The sequence below is a fragment of the Peromyscus eremicus genome, chromosome 8a (genome assembly GCF_949786415.1).
Source record: "Peromyscus eremicus chromosome 8a, PerEre_H2_v1, whole genome shotgun sequence".
In the NCBI taxonomy this organism is placed as follows: domain Eukaryota; kingdom Metazoa; phylum Chordata; class Mammalia; order Rodentia; family Cricetidae; genus Peromyscus; species Peromyscus eremicus.
Genome location: NC_081423.1, coordinates 35,505,188 through 35,522,688, shown reverse-complemented (window position 1 = coordinate 35,522,688; position 17,501 = coordinate 35,505,188). Strand labels below are relative to the sequence as shown.

The window sequence follows — 17,501 nt, the reverse complement described above, 5'->3', positions numbered from 1 at the left end:
CTGCCACTCAGGTCCTGGGGACTGAACTCAGGCTCTCAGGCTTGGCAGCAAGCGCCCTCACTGACTGAGCCCCCTCACCATCCATCTTCCAATGCAGTTTTGAGAGAGAGGAAAACGTGTTACTTTAAAGCAAAGCATTATAATCACAATATCCTTGTACATTAAAGTTTGGTACCACACACACAAAGAAATGTGTTTGAAAATATGCTATTTGCAAGTGGGTGGAGCGGCCAAACCTGTAGTACCAGCACTTGAGAGTCCAAAGCAAGAGGACCAACTGTTCAAGGCCAGCCTAGGCTATTTAGTGAGACCCTATCTCAAAAATTAGAAACAGAATCAAGGAAAGAGGAAAACGGCATTTGGATGGCAGCGAGTGATACAAAGCAGCAGTGCTGGGCCCTGGGAGACTGCAGCTCTGGTCTGGGGTCTTTCAAAGAGGAAGGACACTGCTGCCGGAGGCACGATGAAGGGAAATAATAACAACTACACAAAAATATACAATAACGTTTAACTCACAGTTCAGATACCTGATTGAATCTAGCTCTAAAGAACAGATTAAAAAATTAGATACTCCTTATTTGTGACATTTAGTTCCCAAAGCACCAAGGCCAAAGAGAGTGCCCCCTCTTAGTTAAGTACCACTTGCCTGTGGCAGAATTCTGCATGACATCATATAAAAGTCAAGCAAACAAAATGACAGAAGAAGCAAACCCCAGTCACAGTGCTTTAGAAAATATAATCATTGGTGATCTTCAGGGAAGGCATGGCCTCATTCACATTCTGGTCCAGACGATGGTACTCCACTGTTTTGGAACACAGGCCATCACGCCACTTCCTGCTTTGAACTAGGAGGAAAATCTGAAATAAAACAAAGCAATTAGACATGCCAAAGAGAAAACGTATCTGGTAACATTTATGTAAAGTGCAGGATCTTGTTTAGGCTTGGGGACACAGAAGCTTATCACAGTAATAAAATGGCAGTGGGCAGGGGTGGAGACCAGGAGTCTACTTGCCCCACAAGTACACTCAGCTCAGGTCAGTTAACAAGAGACTCCAGTAGTCTGTCTGCTGCTTTCTGTCACTGGGTCACCGACACTCAGAGCTGGAAGACATTCTGAAATTAACTGGTCCATTTTGTCATTTCTCAGACAAGAAGATTAGGAAGAGGAAAACAGACAGCTTGAGTCACAAGGCAAGTCACAAGAACCAAGCTCTCAAGAGCACCACACATTGAGGAAGCTGCGCTTGAGTTCCTTTAGAACTCAGTAGCATTAAGTGACACCCCCACCCCGTTAGCTTATGCCTAGGTTATTAGGTTACTCCTTTAACCCAGAAAAGCAATTCTAACAGAAATAATCATCATGGTGCTACCTCTGAACCAAAACTTGGAATCATCTAACTGTCCAATAGGAACAGAGCACAATCAATTATGCAAATATTAAACTATATTTTTAAATAATATGTTATGGTGCCAAAGTGGATGGCAGAAAGCTCATGAGACCTCAACTCTACACAAAGAAATACAGGCAGCTAAGAGATGTTAAGAGTTGTAAAGAACACACCAACTGGTTATCCAATAAACAGCTCTGAAAACATACACAAGCCAGGCAGTGGCATGTCTTTAATCCCAGCACTCGGGAGGCAGAGGCAGGCGGATCTCTGTGAGTTCAAGTCCAGCCTGGTCTACAGAGTGAGTTCCAGGACAGCCAGGACTACACAGAGAAACCCTGTCTCAAGAAAGAAAAAAGAAATTACATCATGCTTGTATATTTGTAGACCGGAAATACACTAAAATTTACTTTAATGCTCTGAGTAGCAGCTTAAATTTTTTTTTCCCCCTAAAGTCTTCAGATTTCTGAATTCTCTACATTAAATGTATTGTTCTGGGAGTTTGTTTGTTTACAGCCAGATCCATTTATTTATTTATCTTTCTTACTTACTTATTGCCAGATCCCTTGGAACTGGAGTTATAGGTTATGAACTACCTTGTGGGTGCTGGGATGGGCACTTGAAACCCAGTCGTCTGCAAAAGCAGCCAGTGCTCTTAATCACTGAGCCATCTCTCCAATGCCCGGATGTTTATTTTTGAGACACGGTTTCATACAGTCTAGTTTGGCCTTGAAGACTAGTGATCCACCTGCCTCTACCTCCCAAGTATCAAGACGCCAAGACTGCAAGCGTGTATCACCACACCGGCTATACATAAAGGCCTTTGTCCCTCCTCCTTTTTCTTCGAGGCAGGGTCTTAAATATATATCCCAAGCTATCCTGACCCTCAATATTCAATCAAAGATGACAATGAATAACCTTGAATCTCGGATCCCCTGAATTCCCCTGGAGTTACAGAAGTGTGTTACCATGTGCAAGTTTATGCGGTGCTGGGTATGAGCCCAGGACATCATGTATGCTAGAAAGTACTCTACAAGTGGAGCCACAACCCCAGCCCAAGCCTTGTACAACCAGAAAATATTGTTACTGTAAAATCTTCAAGTCAATGCATAATAAATTAAAGGGAGTATGAAGTTAATATTCTTGCTCCACAAATGCAAGACAGGTGTAATGGCCCACGCCTTTGACCCCAGCACTTAGTAGACAGAGACAGGTGGATCTCCTTGAGTTCAAAGCCAGCCTGATCTACATAGTGAGTTCTAGACAGCCAGGGCTATATAGTAAGATCCTGTCTGAAAAATAAATAACTTGCTAGACTTTGGTTTCACTCATTATGGGGGGAAAAAAAAACAAGCAATTTTCTAGAAGCACATGTAGCATTATTCCTAATTTGTCTAGTACCAGACTCATAACTTTATTAGACACGCTAACAGTATCACCGCTTTCAACCTGACTGAAAGAATCGACACAGGTATGCCTGAGACGATGGAGCCTTACAACTCACCTTCCTCTTGTTGTGATACGCAACATACACAACAGCGGCACAGAAAGCGAAGATGAGGAGGTGAAAGAAGAAATGGCCATCCTCTCGGTTTGGGGGCGGGAGCTTCACCACCTTCACCGAGTCCTCGAACAGCTGGAAGTGCCTGTCCGCTTTGCTCAGCTCTAGGTTTAGATTATCCTCAGGCTCCTCGTCCCGGGGGTTGGTGGTCCAGTCATAGTCAGGCTCTCCGTAGTCACTATTGTCCAGAGTGTCTTTGACTGTGGATGGGGAACTGTTGAGGGCCAGAAGATCCTCCTCCTCCATGCTGGGGTCTTCATGGCTTTCAGCCTCGTCCTGGGACACAGAAGGAGAAGCAGAGGGGGTGGGTGCCACAGAGGTGCCTCCATTTTTCTCTGTACTGGCTGGGGGAGGAACAGTGGTGCTGATCTGGGAAACAGAAGGTTCGGTGTTGTTTCCAGCTGTCAGCACAGCTGGAGGAGAAACAGTGGGGTCGTGTGGAGTGTTCTCTGGAGTATCTGAAAAACAAAAGCACCCCGACATTGCCAACCTTTGCTTTACTAAAACAGTATTTATCAAATTTTTCACTAAGCATTTCTCCTGAGTATAATAAATTCCTGCAGCTTTCCCTTAAGATCTAGTTAAGTCTCAATGACCAGCATTCAATTACATTTCTTCTTGGGCAATTAATCTCAGATAACAATCGCTTTGCTCAGTAACACCTTGAACCAGTAAGGGACCCACTGCGGTGGTGGCTCAGCCTGCTACTCCAAGAGCAAGTAAGCATCTGATTTCAGGTCAGGCGAAGTCAGCACAGACCCCAGCCCACTCCTACTGTTTCCCTTTACCAACGACTGGACTTCAGTCAGCCTTGTCCAGGCTCCACCTCATCCCCATAGCAGAAAGAGAGGAGGCTAATCCTGGGTCAAGTGGGTCACAAAAATCAATTGCCACACACACAAAATCTGGAACTAAGTACACTATAAAACAAGTACTTAGAAACTGCCTTTGCTAAAAATCACTGACCCCTCAACTAGAGCTCTGGTCAAAGCCTTCCCTTTTCTGTGTCCTGCTTCCCTCTGCAGGTTGGTAGGGCGAGCACTCAAGGACGTGTCTGTGAGTCTGTCATCCCCCTTCAAGGCTGCAAGCCGAGAAATAAGCCGCTGCCCTAACCCTGCAGGCCCCCGATCTACGAAGAGCAGCCCCTCCAAGGACAAAGCAGGGACCCAGCAGGGAAACGACACGTCCTGAAACAGAAGTGTATCATCCCCCAAGACCCACCACAATCCCTCAAGCAACAGGAACTTCTGACCACCCTGCAGAACCAAACCAGAGACGAGGATCCCAGACTATCCCTTGCCCAAGATGCTCAGTTATTCACAATCTGCCCCTCCCTGCCCCAGGCATAACCTTCCAAGTTCATGTCAGGATCCTGAAAACAGGACTTAGGGGTCACTGAACCCCTTTCTCAGTTTCTCTCTCTCCTCAGTGTGGCCACATTAATTCTCTGCTCTTCACCAGTCCTTGACTCTAATTTGCATATTGGGGAGAGGTGGCAGAGTCTAGTTCGTTGAGGCTGCCAGAGCCCAGGCTTTTACTCTAAAAATTCTTGTTCCAAGCACATAACCAGTACAGGAAGCTACAAACAAGCTGTAGACAGCATTTCTAAGACTCTTGGAAAATAAAAAATTACAAAACACCAAAATTCTAAGGGACAGGAACCAGAAACTCGAACTTGCAAGCTAAGTGACAAGAGCCTGTTTTAAAGATCGGGAAGGCAGTCTCCGGATGGAAATGAAGCCAAATGCTTGCACAACCTCCCAGCCTGGGCCTCTACTTCCTCAGGAAGGTCTGCTGAAGTATAGCTAAGACTTTCACAGAAATAACTCCGCACAGTACAAAGGCCCACTGAGATACAGTCTACAGGAAAGCTGCTGAAGAAGCTGAACAGTGTTCCAACCTGTAACTGAACGTGGCCTCTCCTGAAGAACTTTGGGGCCACCTATCACTCTTCAAACAGGCCAACCCTGCTATGTGTGATCTAAACCTTCAGTCTATAGAAACGAGCCCCAGGCCTTCACAAATACGCCCATGTACAGAAAACAACTGTTCGTATAAATACGGTCTCATTTAAGCAGCACAACTGACATCTACTTTGTACATAGGAAAGGGAGCAGGGTCTTAAGAGGACAGAAGACTCCCAGAAAAATACTTCCTCACCAAAAAAAAAAGTTTAAAAAGACAGTAGAATTAGGATGTGGCCTAGTATATATGGGAAACTAAGTTTGATCCTTAGCACCAGAAAAATAAATAAATATTAAAAGATAGTACATTAGAGCCCGGGAATAGCAACACACACGTACGAGGCGGGCAAAGGGGCAGTGGAGGCGGGAGGCTCCAGGGTCACCCTTAGTCTACACAGCTAGAGGGCACCCTGGGCTATGAGAACCTGTCTCCAAACCAAACCAATCAGTCTTCCTCTGTGAAACGTTTTGGAGAGTCTCTAAAGGACCTGAGCCGGGAGGGGCAGGACAGAAACCCTCCAATGGGCCCTCCAGATCTCTCCTCATGCTCCTGTGTTGATGAACCAGAAACCTGATTCCCTTCTAAACAAGCTGGCCCTGCATCCCTTCTGCACAGCTGGTTTCTCTCCCACACCCCTGCACAGACTGAAGGCGGGGTGCAGACCTCCACCACACACTATTTTCCCATTCTTCTCCAGAAGTGTCAATGGCTTGGGGGCACACATCTCCCCTAACACCAACTCCTAGAAGGCTCCCACATTCTAAGACTTTCGCTCCTAACTGCAGAGTTCTCACTTGAAGAAGAGCTCCTATCTGAATTTCAAAACCCATGACCTCTCTTCTGTTGAGTCAGCCCAACCTCCACCATCAGCCTCTCCCCCACCATTATCCCTTCTCCCCCGCACCCATCTGCAGCCTGCTGCTTCCTGGAACACTCGCCTAGCTTGCGGATTCATTTGCTGGTCTTCTCAATCCATTAAGACTTACACCCATCCTCACTTTGTCAGCCCCCGGTGGCCACCACCAAATCTTGCTGAAAAATTCTCTTCTCTTTATCAGTGTTCAATGCCGTGGCCAAGCACTCTAATCCCTCTTGTAGCCATGTCCAATTGCCTTCCCGCTCACACGCTGTCTCACTCATTTGGCAAGGGCTAAATCAAACCCTCTATCTCCACAGCTGGAAACAGACAAACTGTTTTCCTCTCATCTGAAATCCAGTGTGGTTATACTGTCCATTTTCCTCCCTAATCCTGAAGCATCCTCAAACTTCCAACACCTTCTCTGGTACCCACCCCCTTTTCGTTCAAAGCACTGGTGACATCACTTTCTGACTTCTCTCAGAAAAATGATCATCAGAAGAGAACTTCCACAAACCACCAGAACTTCTCACTCAACCGCCACAGGTAAGCCGCCTCCTTTGCCACACATTCTTCCTCTGTGATGCCCACCTCAGCGAAGGGAGGGCAACAACGATGCACCAGGCAGCCACAGACGGAAACTCTGAAATAACGGGCAGTAAGTAAGCCCCTGCCTCCTTTTGGGTCTTCTCAGGTTCTCTATGCCAGCAACAGAAAGTAAGAACGGACCTGGCTGTGTGAAGCAAGGTCCTGCGTTCAACCCCCCAACACAGACAGAACTGAGGAAGAGGAAGTGGGGAGTGGCTGTTTACTCCATCAGTGGAATCCACACACTACCAAGCCAGACGAACCTAGTTTTCACATCTTACACAAAAATTAACTAAACATAAGTCATGTAAAATATAAAATATTAAAGGATAAAACTAGAAAAAGACAAGAGAGAAAAATCTTTGAAATAGGGAGCTGGGAAAAAGAGTTCTTAAGTTTTACCCAAAAAGTACAACACATAAAAGGGAAAAAAGTGGTAACTGCTATTCTTCAAAAAAACAAAATTTTTGCTCTGTCAAAACAAGATAAAAAGACAACTATTTGTAAGTCCCATATCCAACAAAGTATGTGTTCCTAAAATAAAGAACTCTCAAAATTCAAAAGTGAAGGACACAAACAACCCAACTAGAACAAAAGTCATGGTGGAAACAGAAAGGGGGACCCTAAGTTCCCTCTAACCTCCATTTGAACTACAGCACACCAACCCCCCCATCACCACCCCACACACACACACAAATAAATCAACGCCCATACCCTACAGCAAGCCTAAGATTCGAAGGCTTTCCCTTCAATGCCAATGCCTAGTCCAAGCCACCATCCTCTAAGCTTTGCGAATGTTCTGCCTGCTTCCACCTCAACCCTACTGGCCACGTTCCACACAGCAGCCTGTCATCCTGCAGAAACTTACATGAGGTCACTCCTCTACTTAAAACTTCCTTTAGCAGGCTGAAGAGATGGCTCAGAGTTTAAGATGACACACACTGCTTTCCAGAGGACCAGATTTCTGTTCCCAACACCCACAACCACCTGCAACTCAACAATGCTCTGGCCTCCATTGGCACTCACTACCACATACCCACAGACGCACACAGGCACGCAGCCAGGAAGGCAGAGAGACTGACACAGGCACACAATTTTTAAAAAAAAAAAATCCTTCAGGCTCCCCTTTCTTGAAAAAAGCCAGTCTTAGTAACTGTCTACAAGATCCGATTTGAGGGGCAGAGAAGTGCCTCAGCAAGCAGAGAGCTTGTACTTTGGAACTCACATGGTGGAAAAGCAAGAACTGACTCCCTGTCCTACCCCCCCCCCACACCCACACCCACCCACCCACCCACACACAAAGTAAGTGTAAAGAAACAATCTTTTAAAAAAAAAAAAAAAAAAAAAAAGGGGGGGGGGTTGGGGATTTAGCTCAGTGGTAGAGCGCTTGCCTAGCAAGCACAAGGCCCTGGGGTTTGGTCCTCAGCTCTGGGGAAAAAGAGAGAGAGAGAGAGAGAGAGAGAGAGAGAGAGAGAGAGAGAGAGTGTTATAGGCCTGGAGAGATGGCTCAGAGGTTAAGAACACTGGCTGTTCTTCCAGAGGTCCTGAGTTCAATTTCCAGCACCCATGTGGTGGCTCACAACCATCTGTAATGAGATCTGGTGCCCTCTTCTGGCCTGCAGGGATACATGCAAACAGAACACTATACATAATAGATAGATAGATAGATAGATAGATAGATAGATAGATAGATAGATAGATAGATAGATAGATCATTAAAAAAAAAAAATCGATCTTACCTTTGACCACTTCCTAATTTCCCTAACTGCTCCCCATACTATCTACCTAAAAGGTCACAGCATTCAGTGAATGAACATTAATTGTACTCGCATCCGACCTAATTTCATCACAATGCACATTGCACCCTAAAGAGCATCTCTACACCCACTGCGCCTCTTCAAAGGCCCTTCTCTCAATCCCAGCCAGGCAAAATCCCTCCTCATTGATGAATGCCTATACCTAGGCACCAAGTAAGTCAAGAAATAAAAATGTGGAAGAAACACACAAGTATAGATAGCACAGGAAAATAAGCTAAGACTTTATCTGAAACATCTGATGCAAAGATGAGTTGACCCAGTCAGATGGAAAGAGAACTGAGACCAACTTAAGTCAGACAGCTCCTACTTACCGGACTTCATGTCTGAGCTTTAGAAAAGACAGGTATCACTGAGACTGCTAAATGTTCCTTCCGGACCCTTTCCAAATCGGTACTGCCCTCTAAGTTTAAAGGTAACAGGTGTGTGTGTGTGTGTGTGTGTGTGTGTGTGTGTGTGTGACAAACTTAGGTGCAGTACCCACAGACTGCTAAATGTTCTTTCTGGACCCTTTCCAAATCGGTACTGCCTCTAAGTTTAAAGGTAACAGCTGTGTGTGTGTGTGTGTGTGTGTGTGTGTGTGTGTGTGTGTGTGTGTGTGACAAACTTAGGTGCAGTACCCACAGAGGCCAGAGGGGTCACGTTACTCCTAAAGCTGGAGACTTGTTTTAGATGATTAAATAATCAAAACAACTATGTCTGCATCCACCTGGGAAATCCTCATTACATTCTACCAACAATAAAAGAGCCTGGAAAACGCCAGTCTTTCCCCCACAGACTCCAAAACCCTCCAGGTAGGGCAGTCAGTTGCCTGTCTTCAGGGTTGCTGAGGAAACAGTGTATGCAATCCAGCACTGTAATAAAGGAACTAGTGATTGGCTGGGCAGGTGCCCTTGGCAAAGAAGAAAATTATCCTGCTATATTTCATCCAAAAAATAAAAAATAAAAAATAAACATTTGTGGAGAGAATGATTGCACCTTGGACAGATTGAAAAATATGATTACTCAACAAGTTCTTAACAGTAGTTTTTTCCCACTAAATCTCTGCCACTGACATAGTTTACAGATTTCATTTTCAATAAAGGCTTTACTATCCTGATTTATGTTGTAACATTTGCAAAAAAAGGAAATTCTGTCTCAACTACTACAGATCCATTAGAATAAAGGTGTTCTCAGTGCAAGGATGGGTATCAATAACTGACAAATACTCTCCTTTGTTCCTAAACTCCGCTCCACCTCCCAAGACCCTCAGCAGTCCAGAGCCCCTGGACTCCGCCTCTGTACCAAAAGCACCAGAACTTCCCGGACCTCAGAGATGAAACTCCCAAACAGTTCCCCCCTGTTCCACTCTGAAATAATCAGTTCAGTCCGGACCCTGGGTCACTGTCCCTATCTTTATCTCTGACCTCACCTTTGCCAGGGGAAAACAAAACAAAACAAAAACTTGCCTAGCCTTGCTTGTCCCCCAACCTCAAGCCTCTCTCTAGACATCACTCTCCCCAACCCCGGCCATCACTCCAGCCTGTCTCCCATCCAATCCGCAAGAAAGACCTCCGAACTCCCCATTCTCAAGCATTCTAGAGACCCCCTACCCCCACCCCACCCCGAGCGCCCTTCCCCCGAGCGTATTCTTCCAGACTCCGTCCACGCCACGGCCACCTCCCGTCCCCGCCCACCCACTCGGGCCCCGGAATCTCACGATTCCACTTCTCAGGCCTGGGAGATCGCACGGGGAGCGCTTCCGACGCCGGGGCCCAGCTGCGGCCCCCCGGGAACTCGGCCGGTGTGAACCGCCGTGAGTCGGCGGCGCTCGGTCCCGGCCGAGCCCGGCCCCGTCCCTCGCCGCCACCCCGAGTCCATTACCAGAGCACAAGACCGGCACGAGCAGCAGCGCCAACACCAGCGACCGCGCCAGCACGCCGAGGCCCCGGGCACCCGGCCCGGGAAGCAGCTTCTCTCGCGCAGCCCCGCTCATTCTGCCCAGGGTGGCGGCGGCCATAACGGACTCGGCCCCGAGCCTGCGCTGTTGCTAGGGTCTGCGTGGTGACGTCAGGTACGCGTCCGAAGGCGCGCGCCCGAAGCCCCTACGTCCCGACGACGTGATGACGCCGCATCCCCGAAGCTGGAAGGAGCCAGGAAAGTTAACACGGAATTGCAGAGGGGAGCTGAGAAAGGTGAATGGGAGCGGGGTTATTTTCATGTGTTGTCGTCGTCGTCTTCGCCGTCTTTGAGATTTATTTTAGGACCTGGAGAGGTGGCTCATCTGTTAAGAGAACTAGCTGATCCTCCGGAGGACCTGGGTTCTATCCCCAGCACCCATGTGAAGGCGTGCAACTGGTGCCGAGAAACACAGACAAAACACCTAGACACTTAAATAAGTTTTTTAACGATTATATGTATGGGGCTGGAGATGGTTCAGCTGTTGAGAGCACTTGCTATTCTTGCAGAGAACGGGGTTCTCAGCACCCAGGTTAGGCAGCTCACAACTGCCTCTAACTCCAACTCCAAGGGATCTGACCCCCTCTTTTGGCCTCCGCAGGTACTACGCTCTAGGGTGAACATAAATAAATGCAGGCAACCATTTCTAAACTAAAATCTTATTTTGTTTGCTTTTTCAAGACAGGGTTTCTCTGTGTCACAAGTTTTCTCATTTTTTCATGCGCCATCTGTTATGAACCTTAGATCTCAACACACTGTCTTGTCCACATAGAATGAAGCGATCTCATTGGTGGAAACCGTGCAGGTTATTGTACGAAAAACTATATAATTGCATGAACCCTTAAAGCCCTGCAGTTACATTGTATTTTGGTCATTCGAATAGTTTTCCATCTTCAAGTTCCTGGCACTTTTAGAAATGCGCTTTCTCAGAAAAAGGAGGAAAGCCAGCGAAACTGATGCACTTCCAGAAATGTTTAATGATAATTTATCAGATATTCCTAGTAAGATCGAAGATGTGGATGACTGTTTTGACGATTATGGAGACAAGTCTACTAACAGTGAAATTATTAGGTCTGTAAGTTTTGTGTATCGAGAGTGGGTGGAGGTTCACTTGGGTCCATGGAAAGAAGTGCAGAGGCACCTCCAGGATGATTTTTTTAGCCTTTCCCAGCTGCAGGAGGGATTCATCTCTATGGACTGATCCGCTGTCGCTGAGTAAAGGGCCCTTTAAGCTATACAGTTCACATCTTTAGCTAGTCGATTTCTATACCAAAACTATTTATCTGAGCCCCCCAGAAGGATGATGCCAAATGCAAATTATCAGGAAAGAATACCACAGTGTTCTGGGTTGTTCTTAAACTAAGTTTGCATAGGCTTTGATCCCCTAGGAAAACTCTCAGATAAGACTTCAAACAGAAGTGCACAGACAGGGGGAAGCAATCACAAAAGGCTGATCAAAGCTAGGTGCTAACACTCCAGAGTCAAACCTGCTGTAGCTGTGGGAATTCTCCCATCACGTAAAGAAGTGCTTTCTTTTTTTCTTTCTTGCCCAGGCTGGCCTCGAACTCGTGATCCTCCTGCCTCCACCTCCTTCAGCAAATCCTACTGGCGTACGCCACCAGTACGCCACCACAACCGGCTGTGGCAATGCTTTCGAGAGATTCCCACACTGACAAAGCTACTGATAACTGTTGGTCTGAAATTGGCACACTTACAAATGTTTGAAGGTCATGCTGGGGTCCCTACATTTCCGTCTCAGTGTGACTCTGTACCCTCTGTGACCAATCTCTTTTTTTTGGTGATGAATTGTTTGAGATGTGCAAAGAGCTGCCCAACAATCACAGTCAAACCGAAATGAAATGCAGAACGCCATCTAGAACACTAAAGTGGTCTCCGGCTACACAGAAGGACATCAAGAAATTCCTCAGCCTGATTATTCTGATGGGCCAAACAAGAAAAGATAGCTTGAAAGACTGTTGATCAACAGATCCTTTGATATGTACCCCTATATTTCCACAGACATTGAGCTGCCATAGATTTGAGCAAATATGGACATTCTGGCATTTCAGTGATAACGCCAAGTGGCCAGTCATTCAGGGAGACTTTTCAAGATCTACCCTGTGCTGGATTATTTCCTTCATAAATTTCAAACAATATACAAACCAAAGCAACGGTTGTCTGTGGACAAGTGAATGATTCCATGGAGGACATTTAAAACTTCACATGTACAACCCAGCAAAAATAAGAAAATACAGTTTACCTGTTCGGATGGTGTGCAAGAGTGACAGCGGCTGTATCTGCAATATGGAGATAGGCACTGCTAAGGAAAGAAATTGCCAGAAACTGTTCTTTCAGTCCCTGGACCCTGTCTTGGCATAAGGCGCGATATTAAAGGATAATTATCATAATGCTACATTTACTGCTGAATTGCTGCTACAGAACAAAACCAGAGTCTGGGCCTATTAGGGAGAGGAGAGGTTTACCGCCAAATTTGAAAATGAAAACGTCAAGAATGAAGAAAGGTGACATAATATTTCCCAGAAAAGGTGATATTCTTCTCCTAGTAAATTTGTTTGGTCCCTCTTCATAGAGGAAAATGTCTTACACAGTACCATACATTAAATAAAAATACTAGGAACTTTAATTGTTTAATTAATTGTTTAATTGTTTTTATAAATAAAAAGGTCATAATTATTGAAAAAACACCTAAAATGCATTATAATCTGTAATTATGATGATTTAAATAATGTGCAGTCTGCCCAAAAGCATGCCATCCTTGGTGTATCTTAGAAATTTCTATGCAATATGCAATGTGTTAAAGGCATGTGCCACCACGCCAAGCAAAAATGAATGTTAAAATTATGTGTAAATGCAGGTGCCTTCAGATGCCAGAAGGGGGTGTCAGACCCCCTGGAGTTGGAGTTAGAGCTGGAGTGAGCCATGGTTGTGAGCCACCCCATGTGGATGCTAAGAACCGTACTCTGGTCCTCTGCAAGAGCAACAAGTGCTCTTAACTGCTGAATTTCCCCAGCACCCTTTAGTTTTTGCTTTTTGAAGCAAGATCTCATGTAGACCAGGCTGGCCTCGAAATCCCTTTATACCCAAGGATGACCTTGAACTCCTGCACCTCCACTTCCCAGATGCTGGAATTAAGGGCATGAGCCATTTGCTCTGGCTTATCCTTTAGTGTTTCATCAGGTGTTTGACACTTGTCCATACTCAAGGGTGCATCAATAAACAAAGCAAATTTGAGCTAGCTTTTGCAGGACTTGCTTTCTTGTGAGGGGCACTGTAAGAATGGATAGTATTTAACAGGGCGATTATGTGAGGAAAGAAAAGCAAGAAAATTGGCCAGACGTCAGAATGAAACCACTGCCACTGAGAACAGCCTCAGCGTTTCCAAAAATATACTCCTGTCATTTTTTACATTTTGGAAAACAAAACCCTCAGTATATGAAAATGTAAATTCAGAAAGTTCGCCTAGGGCCTTGGTACAGAGTTTGTGTCTGTGGATATGTCATGGACTGTTTCCTAAATAAACAGCTATAGGTTCCAATTCCTATGCGTTCCAGTTCATTAATTTCCAGGGAAATCAGTGTAGCAGAGAGCTGCCATTTATTGTGCCCAGTTTCACTGCCGTCTCTTCGATTTCCTCCCCCAAGAACAGAGCTGCCTCTCCAGGGTAGAGAAGGGCCTGTGTTCTCCCCAATCACATGTATTTGGCCCCAGGACAGCTCAAAAACACAGACTCTGTGTTAAGAAAACCAAGAAGTCATTCATCTTGATTCAGACTGCCGCAAGCCCATGTACATGGAATGGTGCCCAAACCATCCAGGTTAGCACGCAAAGGTACTGTCCTTCCAAGTCTCCCAAGCTTTGCTTTCTGCTGGTCCAGAAATACCAGTGTTCAGAGAATAATCTCAATCCTTCCTTCTGCCTGTGTGGAGATAGTTTTCAATTGATCGACTTCTGTGATGCCCTCTGTCTGTCCTCCTCTCTAATCTACGGGTTCTTTTGTCCTCAGTGACAGATCCGCTGGATTCATTTTTTGTTGTTGGTTTGGGTTTCTTCATGAGTTTTACTGTGTAGCCCTGGCTGTCCTGCCTCTGACTCCTGAGTGCTGGGATAAAAGGCGTGTGCCACCACCACCCCGGCTTCAGATTTATTTTTAAGTATGTGTATGTGTCTTGTCTTACGGGATTTATGCATGTGAGTACAGTGTCATCAGAGACTGAATGGAAAAAAAATTTTAAAAAAAGATAAAAAGGAAGGGACATGACTGCTCCTAAGCATAGTGGAGGAGAAAGTTTATTGTAGCTAAAAGGAAGAGCATAGCCAGAGGCAGAGACATCTGGGAGAGTCCTGAGTGCCCGCAACCAGACTGAGCTGGCCATGTGAGGAGAGGGGGAGGGAGAAAGAGAAGGGAGAGGGTGACCAGGCGCAGCAGCTAGGAGGGCAAAGGTAACCTAAGAGGTTAGGTAAGCTAAGAGGGAGCAGGTAGCCAAAATGGCTGGATTATATAGGGAGGAGCCTGTGGGAGAAGGGCAGCCCAGGGCCTGTAACAGGTAAGAACTGAGGACTTAAGGATACTGGGAGAACCTAGCCAGGTCCACTTTGATATGTCCCAGGAGTTGAGACTTAACAGAGACTAGAAGATAGCATCAGATCCCTTGGAACTGGAGTTACAGATGGTTGTGAGCCACCATGTGGGTGTTGGGAACCAATCCCAGGTTCTCTGCAAGAACAGCCAGGGCTCTAACTGCTGAGCCATGAAACCCCATCTAAATTCTTTTAATTAATAACATATTATAAACTCAAGGCATTTTGCAGTGATATTCCATCCAACACACTGCATACTGTAGGCAGACATTCAATAAGCAACTGGTGAATTAAATCACCATCATACTCAGGGGGCCTTCTCTACACTTCACAACATTTAATACTATGCTTGGCCCTTGACTACATGGACCCAGAAACCACTTTGTTCAGAGCAAAGTCTCTGGACAGATTCTAAACATTCACTTCTAAGAAACAGCTGCCGCTGGGCAGTGGTGGTGCATGCCTTTAATCCCAGCACTTGGGAGACAGATCATGAATTTGGCCTTTTCTCCTCACGATCCTCAGATCTAACAGTCTCACTATGTATCTTTGCCTCAGTCTGCAAGGTGCAGGGGATATGTCACCACACCCAACCACAAGTACTTTTTTTTTTAATTTTTATGTATGTGTGTGTTACATGTGTGTGGGTACCTAAGGACACCAGAAGAGGGAGTCAGACACCCCAAACCCAGAGCTACAGATAGTTGCAAGCAGCCTCAGGTCCACTCCAGAAACAGGAAGCACTCTTAACCCCTGAGCCATCTCTCTAGGCTTCTGAGTGTTCTTGTATGCCATCAGGTTATTGGTGATTTGTTAGACACCAAGAACAAAAACAATATCAATGCACATAATGCAAAGGAACACAGCACAGACCTAAACCGACATCCGGGCCATTCATATTTTTCTTAACAAAAGCAACAAGAGAATGAGGTTTCAATATTTTATTCAAGTTTTATTTTAAGTGATGTTAATTACAGCATTTGAAGGGGAGGAGCTAATTCCACACAAAATGGAAGACTCTATAATGTACCCATTAAACTGCTAAAAAATAGAGTGGTGAGGTTCTAACAGTGGTCATTTAGATCCCCAGTGTTGTCATGGTGTGACCACAATCACCTGCACAGCTTGAAGCTGGAGATCCCGGAAGCTGTTTCATACTCTGGTGCGATGGCAAAAAAAAAAAAGAGAGAGAGAGAGAGAGAGAGAGAGAGAGAGAGAGAGGAAGAAAGAAAGAGAAAACCACACCACAAGGAAGAATTAAGTCCTGAATGACTGGCTCCATCACGCCCACCCTCTCCACCCTAAAATGGCACAAAAGAAATAGCTAACCAGAAGAGTACTTTTGGTGTAAAACAGGTAACTGATGGGCTAGGATGGGAAGAGGGCACGGAGATCTGTCTAAAACAGTCCCTTTCACACAGGTGTGTGCATGCTTCTCAGCAGCTAGGATCGGGACACCAGTGCTCGGGAAGTCACAATTTCATCTGTGGACTCTACAGATTGACAAAGGACCCGCACATCCCCAGCTTCCACCTGGGGCCTGACATCTCTAGAGGGGCTCCTCCCCAGCCCACGTCTACAGCTAAAAGGACCCTTTCAGGAATGGGGTTTTTGCTGTACCTCTGAAATGGTAAACACCTTAAAGCCGAGTCATCCTTAGCCTGGAGATCTAACGTGGTACTTATCAATTCTCGCATCCCCAACATACAACATTAAAAGGTACACTAAATTCTGAAGGTAGCTATACTGCAAAATAGTTTAAAATTAACGATTGTACAATATTCATTTATGCTTGAAATTCCAGTCCTAGACCAAGCTTGTGGCCACCCGCATTGACATTCTTGCCATCCAGCAGAGCTGACAGGGTCAGTTTGATACCTGCAGGAGGGTCAGAGACATGGGTGTGGGGAGGGAGGGGGGGATAGTTGGAGGAAGAAAGGGGGAAGAGAGAGACACAGGAAAGAGAAGAGAGGTTAATACCAAAGTCAGAATTTGTTCCAGGTACAATCGGCAGTGGCCAAACGTGGTAACCTTTCAGGATGCGTTGTGTAGTAATACAAGCTGGCCCGCTGGTGTCCTCAGATGAAGACGTGCAACGGCCATGACCGGTAGACAGAGCAGAAACCCGGCTGGAACGTCCACCTTCCTTCCCCCTCATGTCTCCCCCATCACGATGAGCATTTGACCTCTGGTAGCACACGGTAAGCTGCTTGAGCAACACCGCCTTGGAGGGAAACCCTATCCTGTATCAGGCTCACATTCACCTCCATAATATGTATGCACCCATGCGCGCGCGCACAAACAATACACTCCTTCTCCTGGGACTTACTTGTAATTTTAGATCGAATGGGCTCTTTTTCCTGGGAAGAACTTGATTCTCACATCACGTAATCGGCCTCGGAGGGCTCAAAAGTGGGATTAGCCCCCGGAGCCCTCACACACCAGTGAGTGGCTGGGACAGCTATGCAAAGTAGAGGCGCTAACCACCATTCCTATGCCCTTGTCTTTCCACAGTGGGGATGACTGACAGGCTAAATTTGACAACAGCCTGGAATTAACAAGTCTCACACCCCAGGAAAAGGATGGAAGAAAATAACCAGAGACGTACCATGATATTTACAGACACTTTCCTTCTGGCTTTCTATTTCTCACTCTTTTTTTCTTTTGACAATGACCCCACAACTCCTTTATAAACATTCAACTATAAAAGTTTATATACACTCATGTATAATGTCCCGAAGAAATCAGCAGAACGTAACCATTTTTTTTTTTTTTTTTAAGACACAGAACC

General features: G+C 45.8%; 2 protein-coding genes and 1 long non-coding RNA gene across 3 annotated transcripts in view; 1 reads left to right on the top strand and 2 right to left on the bottom strand.

Annotated features, from left to right (window-relative positions):
• Nucleotides 1–491: 491 nt before the first annotated feature.
• Nucleotides 492–10,211, bottom strand: C8AH5orf15 (chromosome 8a C5orf15 homolog). The gene is made up of 3 exons (XM_059270534.1): nucleotides 10,037–10,211; nucleotides 2,894–3,408; nucleotides 492–858 (listed from the first exon to the last, which is right to left on the bottom strand). The coding sequence occupies exons 1-3, from the start codon at nucleotides 10,170–10,172 to the stop codon at nucleotides 727–729; spliced, it is 783 nt and encodes a 260-aa protein (XP_059126517.1). The 5' UTR covers nucleotides 10,173–10,211; the 3' UTR covers nucleotides 492–726.
• On the top strand, nucleotides 9,790–17,434 carry LOC131916898 (uncharacterized). Its single transcript, XR_009380612.1, has 4 exons — nucleotides 9,790–10,347; nucleotides 16,132–16,575; nucleotides 16,712–16,911; nucleotides 17,225–17,434. It is a non-coding gene; the product is annotated as an uncharacterized LOC131916898 (long non-coding RNA).
• Nucleotides 15,642–17,501, bottom strand: part of Vdac1 (voltage dependent anion channel 1) — a 29,922-nt gene continuing 28,062 nt past the window's right edge. Inside the window, exon 9 of the mRNA XM_059270535.1 lies at nucleotides 15,642–16,588. Within this exon, the coding sequence (XP_059126518.1) occupies nucleotides 16,497–16,588 (92 nt within the window). The 3' untranslated portion in view covers nucleotides 15,642–16,496. The remainder of the gene's footprint in view (nucleotides 16,589–17,501) is intronic.

Excerpts from the sequence above, each read along its gene's own strand:
- C8AH5orf15 (XM_059270534.1), bottom strand. The coding sequence starts at position 10,172 with ATGGCCGCCGCCACCCTGGGCAGAATGAGCGGGGCTGCGCGAGAGAAG. Across the intron at positions 3,409-10,036 it reads CGTGCCGGTCTTGTGCTCTG|ATACTCCAGAGAACACTCCA; the intron begins GTAATGGACTCG and ends TTTGTTTTTCAG. Across the intron at positions 859-2,893 it reads CGTATCACAACAAGAGGAAG|ATTTTCCTCCTAGTTCAAAG; the intron begins GTGAGTTGTAAG and ends GTTTTATTTCAG.